Raw genomic sequence first — 20,876 nt, 5'->3', positions numbered from 1 at the left:
CATTTGCACTTAATTCTTCAAGGGTTTGTCCCAGAATTCTATATTGATTAGGCCTCATTCACTCAACTGTGAGACAGCCATGTCAGTTTTGCGGACCGCAAACCCTTTCGTGTGCTTCTGGGTCCATGTGGCCACGTTGTAAAAGATAGGACATGTCCTATCTTTGGCCACATCTTGAGGATCAAGGACCCATTGAAGTCAATGCAATGTGGAGTGCACACGATAGGTGCACGTGTTTTACAGATCTGCAGTTTGTGGTCCGCAAAACGGACACGTGAATGTGAATACTTCCTATGCTCAGGACAGGCCATCAATATCTGATTGGCAGCGGTCCACACACCTGTATCACTGCCCGATTAGACGTTCCCAAGAAGCTCTGTTGCCGGAGGAGATGCAGGGTGCCTCTCCCCCACCAATCAGATATAGAAGGCCTATCCTGAATAACCCCTTTAAAAAAGGGTTTCCCAGGTTTTCTTTTATACCGATGACCTCTGGATAGGTCATCAGTATCTGATTGGTGGGGGTCCGATGCCCAGGATCCCCGCCGATAAGCTGTTTGAGAAGGCACCAATGCTTTCTCCGTGCTCTCTGCATGGTACTACTTCTTGGAAATCAGCTGGTGGAATAGGGATACGAATATGAAGGTGGTGAGCTGAATTGTCTTTTTCTATTCTTTTTGTTATATGTGACTGTTTTAACTCTCTTCCTCCCGTTTCTCAATGTTAGAGGTAGCAGCAGGGAGGGGGAGGAGGCGGTACAAAGGAGATTAGAAAGTGAGGGGGAGAGTAAATACACATTGCATTGTAGCCTAAACTATAATGTATTTCAGAAGAAAGCAGCACAGCTCCAAGTTGTTTGGTGCCATCACTCCAGGACTCGAGGCCAATGCCCTGCTAAATATATTCCAAGAAAAATGAGGCAGCACTCCAGATATTGTGGTGGTGAAGAAAAAAGAAAAAGATTCCTTTTATTCGCCCAGGTGACATTTCACCCCTGCTCGATGGAGCCTTTCTCAAGTAAATGTGACGTATGACAAAATACCACTTTACAATATATTTCATACTTTATTGTATCATTACGGAACTAATATTGATTGATTGATTGATGCATCTATATATAACAATTTTGTTGTAAGGTTTACTTGAGAAAGGATCCACTGAGCAGGGCTAAACATTGCATGGCTGAATAAAAGTAATCTTTGGGAATCTGGAGTGGACTATACCAGTGTTTCCCAACCAGTGTGCCTCCAGCTGTTGCAAAACTACAACTCCCAGCATGCCCGCACAGCCTTTGGCTGTGCGGGCATGCTGGGAGTTGTAGTTTTGCAACAGCTGGAGGCACACTGGTTGGGAATCTGGAGTGGACTATACTATAGTGTAGTCTGCTGTACATGGGCATCTAGGCTTGAATCCGACCCAAGGAGAACATCTGCATGGAGTTTGTATGTTCTCCCTGTGTTTGCATGGGTTTCCCCCGGGTTCTCCAGTTTCCTCCCACACTCCAAAGACATACTGATAGGGAACTTAGATTGTGAGCCCCATCGGGGGACAGAGAGTAATGATGATAAATCGCTGTGGAATATGTCAGCGCTATATAAGAAAGTAAAATAAAGAAATCTGTATAAATGGTAGCAGAGCACACATGGCAGGCTTTGCTAGGGGAGGGAGGAGCTGTGCCCTCAGTACCAGTTCTGTCAGTAGAAGGGATAATAGATCCCTCAAGAGTTGTAGAAGGAATAAAGCTGTGCTGATACTGTACATGAGAGCAAGTAAATACAGGAGCATCCTGGACACACAGACTTCACATTACTGGTAGGGACACCCAGATGAGAAAAGTCTGAAGCTATCATAGCTTGGCATATATAGCATATCTATATACATGAACAGGCCGATAGCACACAGTACATATCCTGAGCCAAATTCTACAAGATAATATTAAAAGAATGGAGGTTTTTCGGTCAAGCAGCTTGAAATAAAATGACCAAACTCCACTTCACAAACTACGCAGTTTTGTTTGCTAGCCAATATAATGTTACAGATAGAGTGCAAAGGTTTTTGCAGCCTTGAAGCACAAATGTGGATTAAGGATCCAAGATATTTTTCCTCCTGTGGGATGAAATTCTGACAAAAGTCAGGAATGTTTCAGAATTTGAAGCAACACACATTGCTGCTGAGGTCGGCCTTCAAGCCATTACCTATTAAACTGCAAGGGCAAGGTTGTGAGTTACTACAAACCATCCCGAGCAGCAGCTGCTTTACCCTGGCTCTAGACTCAACCACCTCTATCTTACTATCCCTCTGCAGTCTGCATACGGCCGAGCTCACAGCCCCCCCACTTCAGCACAATTCATACTTGCTCCCATCCTCTCCCAAAGTTGGTATCAGATCCAAAAGGGCGGAGGGGTATAATAGACATACTTATTAATCTGCTCTATATGCGTTCTTAGTACTTTCAAATATAGAAGGCAGCAAACTGGGATGTGTAAATCCTGCCATACATGTCACAGCAGTGCTCCCCATTCCCCTAGCAGTAGCAGCAGTGTCCCTCTCCTATTCCCCAGTGTTAGCAGCACCAGGTCCTCTTTCTGTAGCCACATAGCATCTTCTGTCCTTTCCACCTTGTTGTAGCTACTCCAATTAGTAGTAAGTCCCCATCTTTTTCCCTAATAGAGGCAGCAGTACCAACTTCCCAGTTTCCCCAATAGTACCAGCAGGAGCCCACTCCCAGCAATAGCAGCAGCCTTTCCTCCAATAGTATTAGTAGCACCCAACTTTACCCTCGAATAGCGGTAGCAGCAGGTTTCCCCCTCCTCCCCGCTAGTAGGGATGAGCGAACTTCTACTTTCAAATTCGGCGTACACGGTTCGGGTTATTTAAGAATTCCGTTATGGATTCCGCTACCATGGAACATAAGTTATGGTCTGCGGTAGCGGAGTCCATAACGGAATTCTTAGATAACCCGAACTCTGTATGCTGAGCTTGAAAACACAAGCTCTCTCCCCACCCCAAACAGCAGTGCTTGGCCACATAGTGTACAGACCAAAAGTTTGGACACACCTTCTCATTCAAAGAGTTTTCTTTATTTTCATGACTATGAAAATTGTAGATTCACACTGAAGGCATCAAAACTATGAATTAACACATGTAGAATTATATACATAACAAACAAGTGTGAAACAACTGAAAATATGTCATATTCTAGGTTCTTCAAAGTAGCCAGCTTTTGCTTTGATTACTGCTTTGCACACTCTTGGCATTCTCTTGATGAGCTTCAAGAGGTAGTCCCCTGAAATGGTTTCCACTTCACAGGTGTGCCCTGTCAGGTTTAATAAGTGGGATTTCTTGCCTTATAAATGGGGTTGGGACCATCAGTTGCGTTGAGGAGAAGTCAGGTGGATACACAGCTGATAGTCCTACTGAATAGACTGTTAGAATTTGTATTATGGCAAGAAAAAAGCAGCTAAGTAAAGAAAAACGAGTGGCTATCATTACTTTAAGAAATGAAGGTCAGTCAGTCAGCCGAAAAATTGGGAAAACTTTGAAAGTAAGGGCTATTTGACCATGAAGGAGAGTGATGGGGTGCTGCGCCAGATGACCTGGCCTCCACAGTCACCGGACCTGAACCCAATCGAGATGGTTTGGGGTGAGCTGGACCGCAGAGTGAAGGCAAAAGGGCCAACAAGTGCTAAGCATCTCTGGGAACTCCTTCAAGACTGTTGGAAGACCATTTCAGGGGACTACCTCTTGAAGCTCATCAAGAGAATGCCAAGAGTGTGCAAAGCAGTAATCAAAGCAAAAGCTGGCTACTTTGAAGAACCTAGAATATGACATTTTCAGTTGTTTCACACTTGTTTGTTATGTATATAATTCCACATGTGTTAATTCATAGTTTTGATGCCTTCATAGTCATGAAAATAAAGAAAACTCTTTGAATGAGAAGGTGTGTCCAAACTTTTGGTCTGTACTGTACATTCAACACCCATATTGATCTCTGCTAACAGAGCTTGACGCTGGAGGAGCTCAGCGCGGCTGACATATTGTGACAACCATTGATTAGTGGCTGCCAGTAACAACACCCATCTCCATGTAATAGGCAGAGGATGTAATGAAAATGTTTTACTTCACATTAAAAGCAACAGGACGGGGAAGAAAACCTCAAACCTGCTGCAGTGTTCTGTCCTGATAGGGATGACAGTATTCTATAACCGCAAGCACCACTATCTATAGAATCAGCATCACTGTAATGTGTGAGAAGCTTTCCAAGACCAAGTAATTCCATATAAAGACAAAGCGTATTGTGGATGTTCAGGAAAATGATATCTATCTCGGCTGGTGTGCGGCTTTGGGATGTTTCCATGTATAGTATGTGACAAAGTACATTAATCATTGTATGAATGGAAGAGAAAATGCAACTAAAGTGTGTACTTAAACGCGAATAAATTACCATATAAAAAAATATGTCGGCAGATGACAGATTACTGTTCTTTCTATTCAACAGGGCTGTGCCTGATCTACAGATAGGAAGCGCGTCCACCTTCGCTTCTATACGCAAGTCAGCTTCCTTGCTGTCTTACATTTAGACTAGGGATGAGCGAATCAACTTTGAATGAAACACCCCAAGTCGTTTCGCATAAAACTTCGTTCCAATATTAATTTGTACTGTAAAAAAAAAACATTTCCCGAACTCGTTTTTTTTACAGTCCAAATTGATTTATGAAGTTATTACCCGAAGTCTCGCGAGACTTCGCGAAGCAATAACCTCGGCTCATCGGAGCCAATACATTCTAATACTGTACAGAGCTCCGTACAGTCTTTGCAAGGTGTGGAACGAGCGTACACTCACAGAGAGGGTCCATCGCTGTGCCCAAGGCCTTCTCTATTGGTAGCTGTGTCACATAAAATATATCCTGAAGAATACAAAGTCATCTAGTATACCCTGAGCCGTATGTCAACTGCATGACCACCCAGATTTCCAGATAAATATGAAGAAGCGGGTCATTATTTCTCAGGATAAAACATTTCCAGGAAGACACGCAGTACAAATGTGAATTGACAATCAAGACATGTCAATGAAATCTCAATTACTGAAAGGCCATAATGGAGATGTATTATTACTGGTGCACCAGATATATCCCATGCAGTGTGTGTCAGATTAATCAACAGTGCCTTGGTGCAGGGATCTCAAGTCTCCTGGAGGTTCAGGGAGTCTCCCGCTATTAGATTAGGGCTCCCTGAGGCCCTGGAAAGGTTTACTGATAGCAGAGCAGAGAGATAAGAGAAGTGACAGGACACAGAGTTTAGATTACAGGTTGAATTAACCCTTTAGGGTCAAATTGGCTTCTCAAGGAGATCTATATGTTAAAGGCATCCCTTCTTCTGTCTCATTCAGTAGCTATAGAACTATTGAGAGAGATGTATTTTTTTAAAAATACATTTACACATTTAACCCTCCATTTTAATTATATTATTTACCCCAGTGTTAAATTCACACCCCCTAGATGCTTGTTTTTTTCCTACAGTGGGGTAGATAATTACACACAGGGTTTTAAAGAATAAACTTCCTGACTCAGACCAAGAGCCGACTCAGCGAGTCAGCAAGTGAATCCAAGCATCCGCGCATGAGCATTGCGCAACCTAAGCCTCGGTTCACTTGCTTCTTGTCAGCTCAGCGAATGAACCGAAGATTCGATTCATGAATCGGTTCATTTGAATGAACCGATTCATGTGAAAGATCCGAACTTCCCATCTCTAGTTTACTCGCAGTAAACCTTTCCGGCAACCTGTAGCAGTGTCCCCTTCTCGGCGCATGCGCACAGTGCAAGAAGAAGCCGATGCCAGCAGTCCGCAACGGCGTATCAGGCTGAGCCTGTGCGCACGCGCGGGATCTCAAAGCGGGAGGAGGAGGAGGGAGGGAGAGGCGGCATTGAGGAGTAGAAGGCGGCGCTGGGCACGAACGGCGATGCGTGCGGCCGGGCACCATGCATCCACAGACCTCCCCTGCTTGGGCACCTTAATTCAATGATTGACAGGTTAGTAAAACCTGTTTTTCCGCAGAATAAAGCCACAAATAGCTTTTGTAAGGCCACCTTAGAAACCAGAATGCTACCCTGGACATGAGCAGATGTTTAGCTCACAGGGCTTCTAGGTGGTGACAGAATCCCTTTAATCATATACATAAATAGGATAATTTGGGGCAGGGTAATGAGCCCAGTCCTCCACACCATAGAGCAAAGTGTGCAGATACTGCATATGTTTGGAAAATGTAATAAAAAGTTTGTGAAAGAAAAAAAAATGAAAACCTCCCTGAAATGAGGTTTTGCAGGTTGGGATGTCTGCTTGGTGTGATCTACAGGGAGTCTGTCAGCAGTTTTGTAGAGGGGCTATGGGAGTTGTTTAACCACTGGGCCTGAAACACCGCGGCTCGTGGGCTGCCCCTATGTACTCCCAATGCCTAGTAGTACCAGGGGCAGTTTTTACATCACTTCTTGGATTAAAAGCAATGACTCAAGTATGTATTACTTATATCTGTTAGCAGTTTTGCATTCACAAACTGCTGACAAACTCCCTTTAAAATTAGTGAAAAACAATTATTCAAGGGCCCCCCTCAAGACAACTCTAAAGCCCCAGTGGGGGATCCGCCCTAGCAGAGACACACGGATACATCCGGCCCTACGTATACAATCTCACTGCTTGTTTTCGTCGCTTACTTTGGCTGTGACAAGCATCCTGGGGCTATTATCCCCTCATTTTCACCATCAATCCGCAAGTCTGTGAGTTCATCCATGTCAATCATTATATCATTCTTCTGTCCAGGAATAGAAGGAAGAACAGAGAGGATCTTCTCTACCAGACTGTCACCATGATGCCCAACGCCTCCTGGAAGAATAACGAATCAAAGAGTGAATCAATAGGTTTTAAGGGGGAAAAAAAAGGTTCACAAATATTGGTTTCTATGATTTCCTGATGGAAATAGCGGCTGCTCCTACAGAACGAACGGATCAGGGTGCTCACCTCCCGGTCCACCCAGACCGTCTGAGAGAAAAAAGAAATGGCAAAGTAATGAGGGGCACTCCAAATTCGGGAAATGATAGACAGCGCTATGCAAATAGGTCAAGCATTTAATAGAGTAGACCAATAAATACACATATAGGCAGTAAAATCCTACAAGCAATAGAACAGTATCTCAGAAGAATCTGTACACTGGATGAGCGTAGTCCCAGTATAACCTCTAATAGCGAGGGATAATGGCAATGCCTGGATGTTGATCCCAATCTGTGGCCCAGCGGCAGGCTCCGATGGAACCGGATCAAGGGACAGACTCTTTTAGCCTCTTGCCGGCAGTGCTATTTCGGCACTCTGTAATATCCCAACCACCGTGGATGTGTCACGCTTCCCCAGCAGGATGGACAGGTAATAATAATAATAGTGGCAGATATACTTTACCACACTCCGTCACATGCTGGACACTCTGCTCGCTTCTGGTGCCGCTCTTACCCAACGCGGCGTCCCACGTGGTATGGAGTCTCCAACGTGACGTCTCACGTGACTCCTCGGCTTCACAGCGGTACGGCGTCAAGCGCTCAATGCAGTCCTGGATTGTATGTTCCAGCGCCTCCACTTAGAGGATCATGCAACGTGGAAGGTGACTTGATTAGTCCATATAGGAGCAATAATCACAGAAATAAATGCTTGCTGGTAGAAAAAGCTCACTGTCCCAACAGAACCAGACGCGTTTCAGGGTATACACTCCTTCCTCAGTTCTGGTTCTGTTGGGACAGTGAGCTTTTTCTACCAGCAAGCATTTATTTCTGTGATTATTGCTCCTATATGGACTAATCAAGTCACCTTCCACGTTGCATGATCCTCTAAGTGGAGGCGCTGGAACATGGAACATACAATCCAGGACTGCATTGAGCGCTTGACACCGTACCGCTGTGAAGCCGAGGAGTCACGCGAGACGTCACGTGAGATACTGTTCTATTGCTTGTATGATTTTACTGCCTATATGTGTAATTATTGGTCTACTATATTAAATGCTTGACCTATTTGCATAGCGCTGTCTATCATTTCCCGAATTTGGAGTGCCCCTCATTACTTTGCCATTTCTATTATTTCCTATTCACATCAGTAGATTTTGTATTTGACTTCTGTATCTTTGTCCCGTAATTAATATCTACATAGTAAACATCATAAATTGGGTACGTTAATGACTAAACTCTTAGGGGGTCAATTATCAAACTGGTGTAAAGTAGAGCTGGCTTAGTTGTCCAGAGCAACCAATCAGATTCCACCTTTCATTTTAGACAGCTCCTTTGGAAAATGAAAGGAGGAATTTGATTGGTTGCTATGGGCAACTAAGTCAGTTCTACTTTACACCAGTTTGATAAATGACCCCCTTAGTTTAAGAATATCATGCTTTTACTTGAACAGATGCTTTAGGGTCCATTCACGCGTCCGCAAATGGGTCCGCATCCGTTCCGCAATATCGAGAACAGGTGCGGACCTATTCATTCTCTATAGGGCCAGAAGAGATGCGGAGAACACACTATGTGCTCTCCGCATCCGCATTTCCGTAGCGCGGCCCCGAACTTCCGGGCCGCGACTTCGCAAAAAAATAGAACATGTCCTATTCTTGTCTGCAATTGCAGACAAGAATAGGCAGTTCTATGGGGGGGTGCCGGCCGGGTGTACTGCGGATCCGCAATACACTACAGACGTGTGAATGGACTCTTAGAGTATATGTTTACAGTAGCCTAGGGATCAGCAACCTTCGGCACTCCAGCTGCTGTGAAACTACAACTCCCAGAATGCTAAGTTTCTTGCTTGTTCTTTTAAGGCTAGGTGTACACGACGACAATAAGTCGCGCAACACATAGGGCACAACTACACTGCAACATGTCGCGCGACAATTTTTATAATAGGTAGTAATAGGTAGTCTATGCGACATCTTGAATGGGTTTTTTGCGACTGTCGTGTCACAGTCGCAGCATGTCGCAGTACGACACATAGACTACCATTATAAAAATTGGCACGCAACATTGGTGCGACAAAATGTCGCCGTGTAGACCTAGTCTAACTCTTAGGCCCCTTTCACACAGGGGAGATATCCGCGCGGGTGCAATGCGTGAGGTGAACGCATTGCACCCGCACTGAATCCGGACCCATTCATTTCTATGGGGCTGTGCAGATGAGCGGTGATTTTCACGCATCATTTGTGAGTTGCGTGAAAATTGCAGCATGCTCCTCTTTGTGCGTTTTCCACGCAACGCAGGCCCCATAGAAGTGAATTGGGCTGCGTGAAAATCGCAAGCATCCGCAAGGTTGCTAAGAGATGATCGGGATGGAGACCCGATCATTATTATTTTCCCTTATAACTTGGTTATAAGGGAAAATAATAGCATTCTTAATACAGAATGCATAGTACAATAGGGATGGAGGGGTTAAAAAAAAATAATTTAACTCACCTTAATCCACTTGTTCGCGCAGCCGGCATCTCTTCTGTCTTCTTCTTTGCTGTGCGCAGGAAAAGCAGCTGTGGTGACGTCACTCTGGTCATCACATGATACATCACACGATCAATCACCATGGTAAAAAAAGATCATGTGATGGACCATGTGATGAGCGCAGTGACATCAAAGATCCTTTAGCCAGGTCCTGAAGAAAGTACAAAGAGGAGATCCGCTACGCGACCAAGTGGATGAGGCGAGTTAAATTTGTTTATTATTTTTTAACCCCTCCATCACTATTTTACTTAGCATTCTGTATTCAGAATGCTATTATTTTCCCTTATAACCATGTTATAAGGGAAAATAATAAAATCTACACAACACCGAACCCAAACCCGAACTTCTGTGAAGAAGTCCAGGTTCGCGTCTGGGTACCAAACATGCTGCTCATGCGTGTGCAAAACGCATTACAAGGTTTTTTACTCGCGCGGAAAAATCGCGCATTTTCCCGCAACGCACCCGCATCTTACCCGGGCCAAAAACATGACGCCCGTGTGAAAGAGGCCTTATGGAAGTGAAAGGAGAATTCTGGGAGTTGTAGTTTCATAACAGCTGGAGTGCCGGAGATTGCTGATCGCTGCAGTAGCAGGTCAATGTATGCTGTGGATTTTCACCATGGATTTCCCCCTTTGCAATGTATAGTGTGAAATCCACTGCAAAATCCACAACAAATCTGTATGCAAATGCTGCAGTTGTTGCAGATATTTTCTTTTTTGCACCCTGTCCTTTTACACGGACATAATATGGCCACAATTTAGCATCCCTATTACCGAAGTGGAGGTAACCCAACGTTGTGACTCCATCACGTTCAGCAAATGCGATGGGTGGGCAAACATGTAAGACTTGGGGTGCTAATTTCTTTCTAAATGTTATGTAGCTAAAAACGGGTAGGACAAAAAATAATAAAAAAAACATTTTTTGTTTTTGACAAAAGAGATATGAAGGAAAGACAAGCAATGAAAAAAATTAATACATGTACAAGGAAAAAAATAAGTGCAGGCACGCACATCAGTTTTCAGAAATGTGAAATGATACAAAAAACACAAGAGAAAACAAGAGTTGCTCTTCTGATCTTTTTGGTTGGCAGAGATGAGAAGTATACTGGGAATGGCACCTATGGCCAAACAGAATTGGTCATAGTGAACTGTTCAGCGCCTTCATAGCATGTATTGTGGTTGCTGAGTAATGTAGGCTGCCAAGCCCGTCAGGTCCAGACAATACAAGACTGAATTTGATGGGGTCACAAATACCTAACCATGAGAACATCTACGGCCTGCTCCAGAGCTCCCTTATTCATAGAGCCCAATTGACCTAGCATTTACAGAAAGAGAGTCCTTCAGGCACACCCCAGGACAGTTTGTGTAGGTGTAACTTTTCTTTCACTGTATGGAATAGTTTAGTAGACTTTACTACAACTGTGTGAAGAGAACAAAGCACTCAAGGGAGCGCTGCGTTCTCGTCACTGTTTACTTGCACGCCCTCAACATTACAGCATCTCCGTCCCATTTAATGACTGACCACAGAGGTGATGTGTCACCCATGCATCACCTGACCCTGTGACATGTGCAGCAGTGGCCACCTGACCCTGGTCAAACCAGATGCTGATACAGGGAGACCTAAGATCTACGGCACTCAAAGGGGAGTGATGGAGACGGTGTCCAGCGGTGGGGTTCAGGTAAGCGTGATTCCCACCACAAGTCTGGCCACGCTCAGGGGGTCTACAGAAAAGTTCCCCAGGGGTGAACAACCCCTTTAAAAGGAAAAATATGTGACTGTATGCCTATACAGTGCAGACATCAGGACGTTAAGTGGAGGTATAAGTCAGGAAAGTCTTCCAAAAATAGACTCAATCCTGACGGAGCCTAATGCATGCTGTGGCACTCTGTAGAGGATCACACCTCTGACATTACAACTACCACTGGTCATCTCTGTACCCAGGTCCGAAGGAATATGGATAACCAGGTGTGAAGCAACTTCTGGACATGCCCCCAAACCCAGGTTAGCAAGATTACTCACAGGAAACAAAAGGACAAAAACGAACGCATGATCTAATGCATTTATTACAAAAAATGTAGTCTACATCAAAAAGACATCACTGTATGACAGGGAAACCGGCATGTAGAGGTTTCCATAAGAAAGCCACAGATTCCATTTGTGAGTCAAGAACTTTCACTAAAATCAGGAACATCTACTGTACATGGCCTGATCATCATTCTTCACCTTTACTACTGTATTTCAATTGATAAAGAAAAAAATACATTCTGCCTGTATACACAATTAAAGAGGTTGACCCCTCCTGCCTTTGGGTATTGCTGTGACATACTTGTTATGGTGCCCCCTACTGTTCTTATTCATTTCCTCTCAGAATGTCCACCTGATGTGTCAGTACCGGTGGTCACACATGTCGGGTATCTCAAGCCCACCATCTGGATTGACTTGTACACAGCAGCAGGGGGCACCATAACAGGACTGTAAAAGCAATATCTAGACAAAGGAGAAGATTTTGGTGTTCAGTTTTTCCATTTTTGCATCAACACAAAAGACAGTTTTTTTATTCTTCCATTGACCCACATAGGGACTTGATTTTGCAGAGTGATTTTTGTGTTCCAAAGATACCATATTGAGTACATATAACTAATTCATCCCTTACTGACCGGCCTGTTTTGGGTTTTTTTCATCATCAAATTGCAGGAGCTACAACGTTTTAAATTTTTCCGTTGATGTGCCTGTATGAAGACAAGTTTTTGAAAGACGAGTTGTAGTTTTCAATGGGGAAGTAAAAAAGATGATAATTACTCTTACCGTTAATTGGATTTTCCGTATAGCCTCCACAACAGCACTTAGCAGGAGGGTAACCTGCCCCCAGGGACAGGAAACGACGTAGAAAGCAGAAGTTTAAGTGCCTCCTCCCCATTACCTTCTCCAGTAAGTACCAAAGGAACCAGGATGATGCTGAAGAAGTAACCTTTTAATTTGTAGGGAGATATGAATCAAGTTATAATAGACAAAAGAATACAAGCAAACAATGGGTGGGAAAAACCCAGTGCCGTTGTGGAGGCTATACGGAAAATTCAATTACCGGTAAGAGTAATTATCATCTTTTCCGTACTCCTCCCACAACGGCACTTAGCAGGAGGAATAACAAAGGAATCCAATAAGGGGGGACTGCCGCTGACAGGACTTTTCGTCCGAACGACAAATCCGAATTGGACTGAACATCCAACCTATAGTGGTTGAAAAAGGTGGAAGGATTTGACCATGTAGCGGCTTGGCAGATCTGAGACAAGGAGGCGGATTCTGCCCAAGAGGTGGAAATCGCTCTGGTTGAATGGGCTTTTAAACCCTCTGGAGGACTAAGACCCTTAACTGTATAGGCCATTGTAATGGTCATTCTTATCCAGCGGGCTATAGTAATTTTTGCCGCTGCCTGCCCCCTATTTTGGCCTGCAAACTGGACCAGAAGACGGTCGGATGTTCGCAGTCCTTTTGTGGCTTCCAGATAGACAAGTATGCATCTGCGTACATCCAGATGGTGGAAACGTCTTTCTTTTGAAGATTTTGCCCGTGCGCAGAAGGTGGGTAAGGAAATCTCCTGTTGGCAGAGGAATTTTGAGAATACCTTTGGTAAGAAGGAGGGTTCATGTCTCAATATAATTCTGTCGTCAAGGATGGATAGGCATGGAGGTCTGCATGAAATAGCCTGTATCTCTTCCACTCTCCTAGCTGAGGTGATAGCTATGAGAAAAGCGGATTTAAAGGACAGCAACCTTAGGGGGATGGTCCATAAGGACGGAAAGGACCAAATTAAGGTCCCAAGGCGGAACCGTAGATCTAATAACTGGGTGAAGTCTGCTGGCTCCCTTTATGAACCTCATGACCACATCCAAATCCGCCAATCTCATATCCAAGAAGGCACTAAGGGCTTAAATCTGGACCTTGATGGTACTGAGACGAAGACCTTTATCTAGCCCCTTCTGAAGGAAGTCTAGGATTACCCTCATATCTGGGGGAAGAGTGGGATTCCAGGATTCCTTGGCAAATGAAAGGAAGGTTTTCCAATTTCTCCAGTAGATATTGGAAGTTACTCGCTTTCTGCTAGAGAGCAGGGTGGAGACAACCGCATCAGAGAAGCCCTTGGACTTCAAAATGGAGCGCTCAAATTCCACGCTGTCAATTTTAGTCGGCAGATTGCCGGATGCCAAGCTGGGCCCTGATGGAGGAGGTTCCGGAGACTGTGGAAGGGTCCAGAAGTCCCCCTTGGAGAGGTTCAGAAGGAAAAAGAACCAAGGCCTTTTGGGCCAGTATGGTGCCACTAGGATGACATGGGCTCGTTCCTCTATTATCTTTGCCAGAACCTTTGGTATGAGCTGGAAAGGGGGGGGGGAACGCATAGAGCAGACCCAACGGCCATGGATCCGCTAAGGCATCCACTCTCACCGGATGGTTCTTCGCCGAGAGGGAATAGAAAAGGTCCACCTGTTTGTTCTTTTGGGAAGCAAAAAGGTCTATTATTGGGACTCCCTATTTGCTGCAGATGTTCTGGAACACCGCTTTTTTGAGGCTCCCCTCCCCTGGCCAAATTCTCTTCCTGCTCAGGAAGTCCGCCAGTGTGTTCTCGTCCCCCTTTAGATGGACAGTGGTTATGGACTGGATGTTTGACTCTGCCCAAGAAAAGATCCGAGATGCTATCTGACAAAGGGAACTGCTTCTTGTGCCCCCTTGCTTGTTGAGATATACCACCGTGGTGGAGTTGTCAGAGAGGATTTTTACGTTTTGTCCTTGGATGACTGGAGCCAGGGCTTTTAGGGCCATATACACGGTCAGAAGCTCTTTGGCGTTTGAAGAAAGGGGAAGGGTCTCTGCATCCCAGGATCCCTGTAACAGCTGACCCTGACAATGGGCTCCCCAGCCTGCCCAGCTTGCGTCTGTTGTTACCACTATCTGATTGGAGAGCTTCCAAGGGACGCCCTTGACTAAGTTTCTTTCGTTCAGTCACCACCCCAAGGAGAGTTTGACCCTTGGAGGTAAGGTAACAGCCTTTTCCAGGGAGAAGATGCTTTTGTTCCACTGTTTTAGCAGGAATTCCTGTAGTGGCCTCCTGTGAGCCTGGGCCCAACTCACCGCAGGAATCGTCGAAGTCATGAGTCCCAGAATTTTCATAATTCTTCGGAACGTGACCTTTCTCTGGCGTAAAAAGATGGAAATTTTTGATTTGATGTCCCGAATCTTTTGTTCTGGAAGAAAAGAGGTCATCTGGCTGGAATCCAGAAGAATACCTAGAAAGGTCATCTTTCGGCTGGGTGATAGATTTGATTTTTCCAGATTCAGTTTCCAACCTAGGGATCTTAAGGTCTCCAGGTCAAACTTCACTTGTAACTGCAACTGAGTCTGGGAGGCTGCTGTAATGAGAAAATCGTCAAAATAGGGTATGAAGTTTATCCCCTTCTGGTGGAAAAAAGCTGAGATTTCTGCAATAATCTTTGTGAACACTCTGGGTGCTGAGGTCAGGCCAAAAGGTAACACCTGAAACTGGAGATGTAGAAGACGCTCTCCCCTAAAAATGGTGAAACGTAGATATTTTAGATGTTTCTGATGGATCGGAAACATGGTAATATGCGTCTGCCAGGTCGAGTGTTACCATGGAGCAGTTTTGTGTTAAAAGGTTCACTGTAGATCTTACCGTCTCCATTTTGAACTTTTTGTATTTTATATACTTGAGGAGCCTTAGATTGATTATTGCTCTGAAGGAGCCATTTGTTTTTTTTTACGAGAAAAATTGGGGAGTAGAATCCCCTTTCTTCCTGGTCTGCTGGAACTGGAACCACCGCTCTTTTTCTAACAAAATGGAAATCTGAGACTCTAGGAGACTGTGATCTGACATCAATTTTTTGTTTAATACAAATCTGTCTGGAGGGGGAGTGCAAAATTCCGGATTACGTCTAGGACCCAGGCTGAGTTTGAGATCTTTTCCCAGGAAGGGACAAACTCTTTCAATTTCCCCCCCACCGGGCCCATGGCGTCATTGGGAGGATTGTTTTGAAGACTTATCCTGACTAAAGAGGAAATTCCTACCTCTCCCCTTTGAGGACTGGCAAGAACTAGAGGGATCCTTTTTTCTACGGTCCTGTCTACCCTTTTTTGGGGGGCGAAAGGAACGGCGCTGTTGGAAGAACCTGGACTCTGGCGGAAACCCCTTTCTTCTATCAGAGGCCTTTTAAAGAATATCGTCTATGTTCCTCAATATTCAGAGTTGATCTTATAGCCTTCAAGAGACTGTCAGTGTCTTCTAATGAGCATAACAGACCGCTGACTTCCTCATCAGAGGAGGATCCCGAGTCCGACGAATCATTAAAATCGTCGTCCTCCATATCCCATTCTATCTCGGGTTCCGTGACCATTTTAGAAGTGGAAGGTTTTTGGGGAAAAGACGCCATTTTTGCTTCCACTGCTGAACTCACTGCTTCTCTTATAATGGACCGTAAATTTTCCACTAAAGAAGGGGAATCTTCAGCCATTATTTTATCAGTACACTTTTGGCAGATCGTTTTTTTGCTATGTCCTGCCAGTTGCTTTTTGCAAATAGCAAATTTTTTCTTCTGTGCAGATTCCCCACTCCTTCTGGTTTCTCTATTCTGTAAGTACAAAGAGAGCAGGGGCTCTTCTTTAGTGCAGGGGAAGGAGTGGGGTAGCCGTCACCAGGATTACAAAAAACAAAATCCCAAAGGTGATAGTATATATAAACTACTCCAGAGAAGGAGGCTTACCGGACTGGGGGCCTTAGGGGCATCAGAAGGCTTCTCCTGCTGCAGAGACATGATGAGGCATCCACTCTGCTCTGCTGGAGACACTCTGCGGCGTTTTTGCAGCTTCCCGCCGCCAAATTTGAATCACTTCCTGGTCACATGACTTGCCTGCGTGTCATGTGGTCCGGCCGAGATCACATGACCGGATCTCGCGAGATCTCGGCCCAGAGATCCCGCGCGCCTTCTGGCCCTGCAACTGGCTTCCCCTGAGCCCGTGCACCGTCCGGGGGCTGCCTGAAGTCAGGACTTACGCCACAAGCATGCGGTGGGAGCCGTATCTCGCCCACAGCGTCCGTCGCTCTGCCACAGCCCTCCTGACAAGCAGGGAATACTCACCGCAGGCTGGGCGCATGGAACTTCGGCAGGAGGGAGCCTGCCAGCTTTCCACTCATCCCAAGGGACAGGAAACGACTGGAGAAGGTAATGGGGAGGAGGCATTTAAACTTCTGCATTCTACGTCGTTTCCTGTCCCTGGGGGCGGGGTACCCTCCTGCTAAGTGCCGTTGTGGGAGGCGTACGGAAAATGGGGACAGCACACCATGTGCTGTCCGCACCTGTATGTCCGTTCTGCAGCCCTGCAAAGAAACCAGAACATGTCCAATTCTTGGCCGTTTTGCCCGACAAGGATAGGCATTGATACAATGGGGCCCGCACAAAGTGCTGGATGCACATGGACTGCATGCATATTTTGTGGATCTGCAATTTGCAGACTGAAAAATGGATATGGTCATGTGAATGGACCCTTAGGGCTCATGCACACTGCCGTTCAGTGCATTTGGGGCCCGCAATTTGTGGTCCCCAATACACGGGCAACATCCGTGCAGCAGCCAGGACAGATCGAGACCCATTCAACTTGAATAGGTCCATGATCCGTCCGCACCACAAAAAAATAAAACATGTTCTATTTTTTTTCGGTGCCGAGGCACGGACAGAAACACCACGGAAACACACCGTAGTGCTTCCATGGGCTTCCGATCCGTACTGCACCGCATCTCCTGGATTGCGGACCCATTCAAGTTATTGGGTTCGTATCCATGATGCGGGGAGCACATGGCCGATGCCCGTGTATTGCGGTTATGTGCATGAGCCCTTAAGCTGACAGGTGTGATACAGCCTAATAAGCATATGGACAGGCAGTCCTGGGGACCTTTCTTTGGCCTCCGGCTGCCATAGCAACCCATCGTGGATCAATGAGCACAGAGGGACCCACTCCCTCTAACCGTGTAGATGCCACAATAGCTATTGATCAATGGAGTTAAATTGTGCCAGGATCGGCGATATCTCCGATCCTTGTTGTTACAGTGGTAGCCTGGCTGTCAGACAATGATCGCCATGACATAACTGTACATCATGGAGGTTTAATACAAGTCAGTTCAAAATGTATAGTTGTGTTAAGGTGACTTCAGGGCATAAAGCCATTAGAGACCATTAAAATATGTTTGTGGGTTCCAAATACTGATGCTCTATCCTCAGGGTATGTCAGTATTAAGTGAGATTCAGCACCTCCATTGAAACTAAAATTCTAAACTGAGCTAGAAGCACAGGTTGATCACATTTTGACAATTATTTTTTTTTACAGTGGGGTGTGAGTTGACCAGAGAATCGGCCATTTTGTGTACCCCAAACACGGTAACTATTTTTATACTTTAATGGGGTAATTTATCAAAATGGTGTAAAGTAGAACTGACTTGCCCATAGCAACCAATCAGATTCCACGTTTCAAGTTCCAAGGGAGCTGTCAAAAATGAAAGGTGGACTCTGATTGGTTGCTATGGGCAACTAAGTCAGTTCTACTTTACAACATTTTGATAAATGACCCCATAAGAGTGTGGACACTTTCGGATACTACGTACGATACCATGCAATACGTATATTTTTTTGTTTATTTTTAGCCGTAAAATTGGGAAAGAGAATGATTTGAATTTTTGTTTATTTCTGCAGGTTACTTTTATATATATTTTTTTCCATTCCATCCACCATGACGGCCACAAGTGAGAGATGACCCTTGACCTCTGTAGGGGCAGGAATACACAGAGAGTTTAAAATGCCCCCAGCGTTTTCCTGTCCCTACGGGGTCAGTGTACAGAGAGGCCTCTCTCTGGGGAGGTGAAGAGTTTATTTCTTTTTACCTTCCTCTCCAGCTGCCTTCCCACGGCAGGGGCTAAGGCTAGGCCGTGGGGGCAACGTGGACGCTCGCTTAGGCCTCTGCTGGGACCTGCGCTCCTTCAACTAGTACCACGGTCCTCCTTCCACTTCATGTAGGAAGCAGACCCCTGATGTCTGGACCACGTGGGATGCGCACACGTACTGCTGTGGTGTGGCGCCAACCCGTTCCTTATGGCCGACATGCAGGGGGGAGGGGGAGCTACGGCACACCATGCAAGTGCGCACAATGATGATGTCAGACGCCAGCTGGACTTCAAAGGGGCGGACAGTGGACTCATGACGCTCTGAAGCAGCATCTCTGCTACCATGAGGGCATCTGAAGTTCCCGCATCCCGTCATGAGGGCCCTGACCACTCTCCGGCTGCACCCTCCGTTAGTATTCCTGTGGGGAGTTGGAATCTTATACCTCTATGTTGCTACAGTGCTGCCCATAATTATTCATACCCCAGGCAAATTTTGACTTAGTTACTTTTATTCAACCAGCAAGATATTTTTTGACGGGAAATGACATAGGTGTCTCCCAAAAGATAATAAGACGATGTACAAGAGGCATTATTGTGGGGAAAAAAACATCTCTCAGCTTTTATTTACATTTGAACAAAAAAAGTGTCCAGTCCAAAATTATTCATACCCTTCACAAACTGTCACAGTCTCTGGAAAATCAAAAGTTCTATACCATTCCAAATAGTCCAAGCTGTTCTAAAGCATCCTAAATTACCCTGATTAATTGGGAACAGCTGTTTTAATCAACTCTACAGGTGAAAAACAGCAGCTCTCTGCAGTTGGTTTGTGGACAGTCATTGCTAAGACATAGGAGCTCAGTGAGGACCTGCGGCTGCGCATTGTGGCTGCTCACAAGTCAGGAAAGGGCTACAAGGCCATTTCTAAATGTTTTCAAGTTCCAGTGGCTACAGTGCAAAGTATTATTAAAAAATACAAGATGTTCTGCACTGTGGAAAATCTCAGATGACGTGGTCGGAAGCCAAAAGTGACACCTGTGCTGGCCAGGAGGGTAGTTAGAGAGGTGAAAAAGAATCCAAGGATCACCACCAAAGCCATCCTGGTGAATCTGGGCTCTGCTGGTGGCAATGTCTCAAGGCAGACAATCCAACGGACACTGCACACTGCTGGGTTCCACGGATGCAGACCAAGGAGGACGCCACTTCTCCAGATAAGGCACACAAAAGCTCGCTTGGCCTTTGCAAAAGCTCATCTGGACAAAGAAGAAGACTTCTGGTCTTCTGTGTTATGGTCAGATGAAACAAAAATGGAATTGTTTGGTCACAATGAGGTTTCCTTCATTTGGCGCAAAAAAGGAGAAGCCTTCAACCCAAAGAACACCATCCCCACTGTCAAACATGGTGGTGGGAACCTAATGCTTTGGGGGTGTTTTTCAGCCAATGGATCAGGGAACCTAATCACAGTAAACGGCACCATGAAAAAAGAGCAATACATGAGGATTCTCAACGACAACATCAGGCAGTTTGCAGAGAAACTTGGCCTTGGGCACCAGTGGACATTTCAGCATGAAAACACACAGCAAAAGTGGTGAAGAAATGGTTAGCAGACAACAACATTAATGTTTTGGAGTGGCCCAGCCAGAGTCCAGACTTGAATCCAATTGAGAATCTGTGGAGGGAGCGAAAGATCAGGGTGATGGCAAGAAGACCCTCCAACCTGAAAGATTTGGAGCTCATTGCTAAAGATGAATATGCAAAAATACCTGTGGAGACATGGAAAAAGCTGGTTTGCAATTACAGGAAGCGTTTGATTGCTGTAATAGCCAATAAAGGCTTTTCTATTGATTATTGAGAAGGGTATGAATAATTTTGGACTGGACACTTTTTGCTCAAATGTAAATAAAATGTTTTTTTACCACAATAATGCCTCTTGTACATCGTCTTATTATCTTTTGGGAGACACCTATGTCATTTCCTGTCAAAAAAATACTTGCTGGTTGAATAAAAGTAACTAAGTCAAAATTTGTCTGGGGTATGAATAATTATGGGCAGCACTGTATGTGGTACCCAGATCTAATAGCTCATATTTGGTTGCTCTTTCTCTGTGCGATAGGGAGCAAAGGATTCCAAATCTAAAACCAGGTCTCTAAAGTTCGCTACATGTGCCAAGAGACTTCCTGAAAGCTACAAAAAAAAAAAAAGTTATGCAAAGTCTGCATCTCTGACGTTTTAAAGGAGGAGCAACCATCTATCTTTTCTGAAATTAATCTTTTCCCGGAGAGCCCCTAATCCCCCTATTTCGCGACAAAAGAAGCCTAGATTATCCGTTCAATTCTCCTCTGATCCAGAGAACATTGAGGAGGATGCCTCCACCTCTACACGGGGTTTCGAGGAAGACCTCATCTCTGAGGGAGAGATTGTTGAAGATGAGAAAAAGGTTTT

The 20,876-nt window shown here is 45.1% G+C and overlaps 1 protein-coding gene across 1 annotated transcript in view; it reads right to left on the bottom strand.

Moving 5' to 3' along the window:
* SCFD2 (sec1 family domain containing 2) overlaps window positions 1-20,876 on the bottom strand; it is a 590,379-nt gene that overhangs the window by 563,147 nt on the left and 6,356 nt on the right. The window contains exon 2 of the mRNA XM_040418874.1: window positions 6,707-6,875. Within this exon, the coding sequence (XP_040274808.1) occupies window positions 6,707-6,875 (169 nt within the window). The remainder of the gene's footprint in view (window positions 1-6,706; window positions 6,876-20,876) is intronic.

Source organism: Bufo bufo, chromosome 2 (assembly GCF_905171765.1).
Source record: "Bufo bufo chromosome 2, aBufBuf1.1, whole genome shotgun sequence".
NCBI classification, from domain to species: domain Eukaryota; kingdom Metazoa; phylum Chordata; class Amphibia; order Anura; family Bufonidae; genus Bufo; species Bufo bufo.
This window is presented reverse-complemented; position numbering and strand designations above follow the sequence as displayed.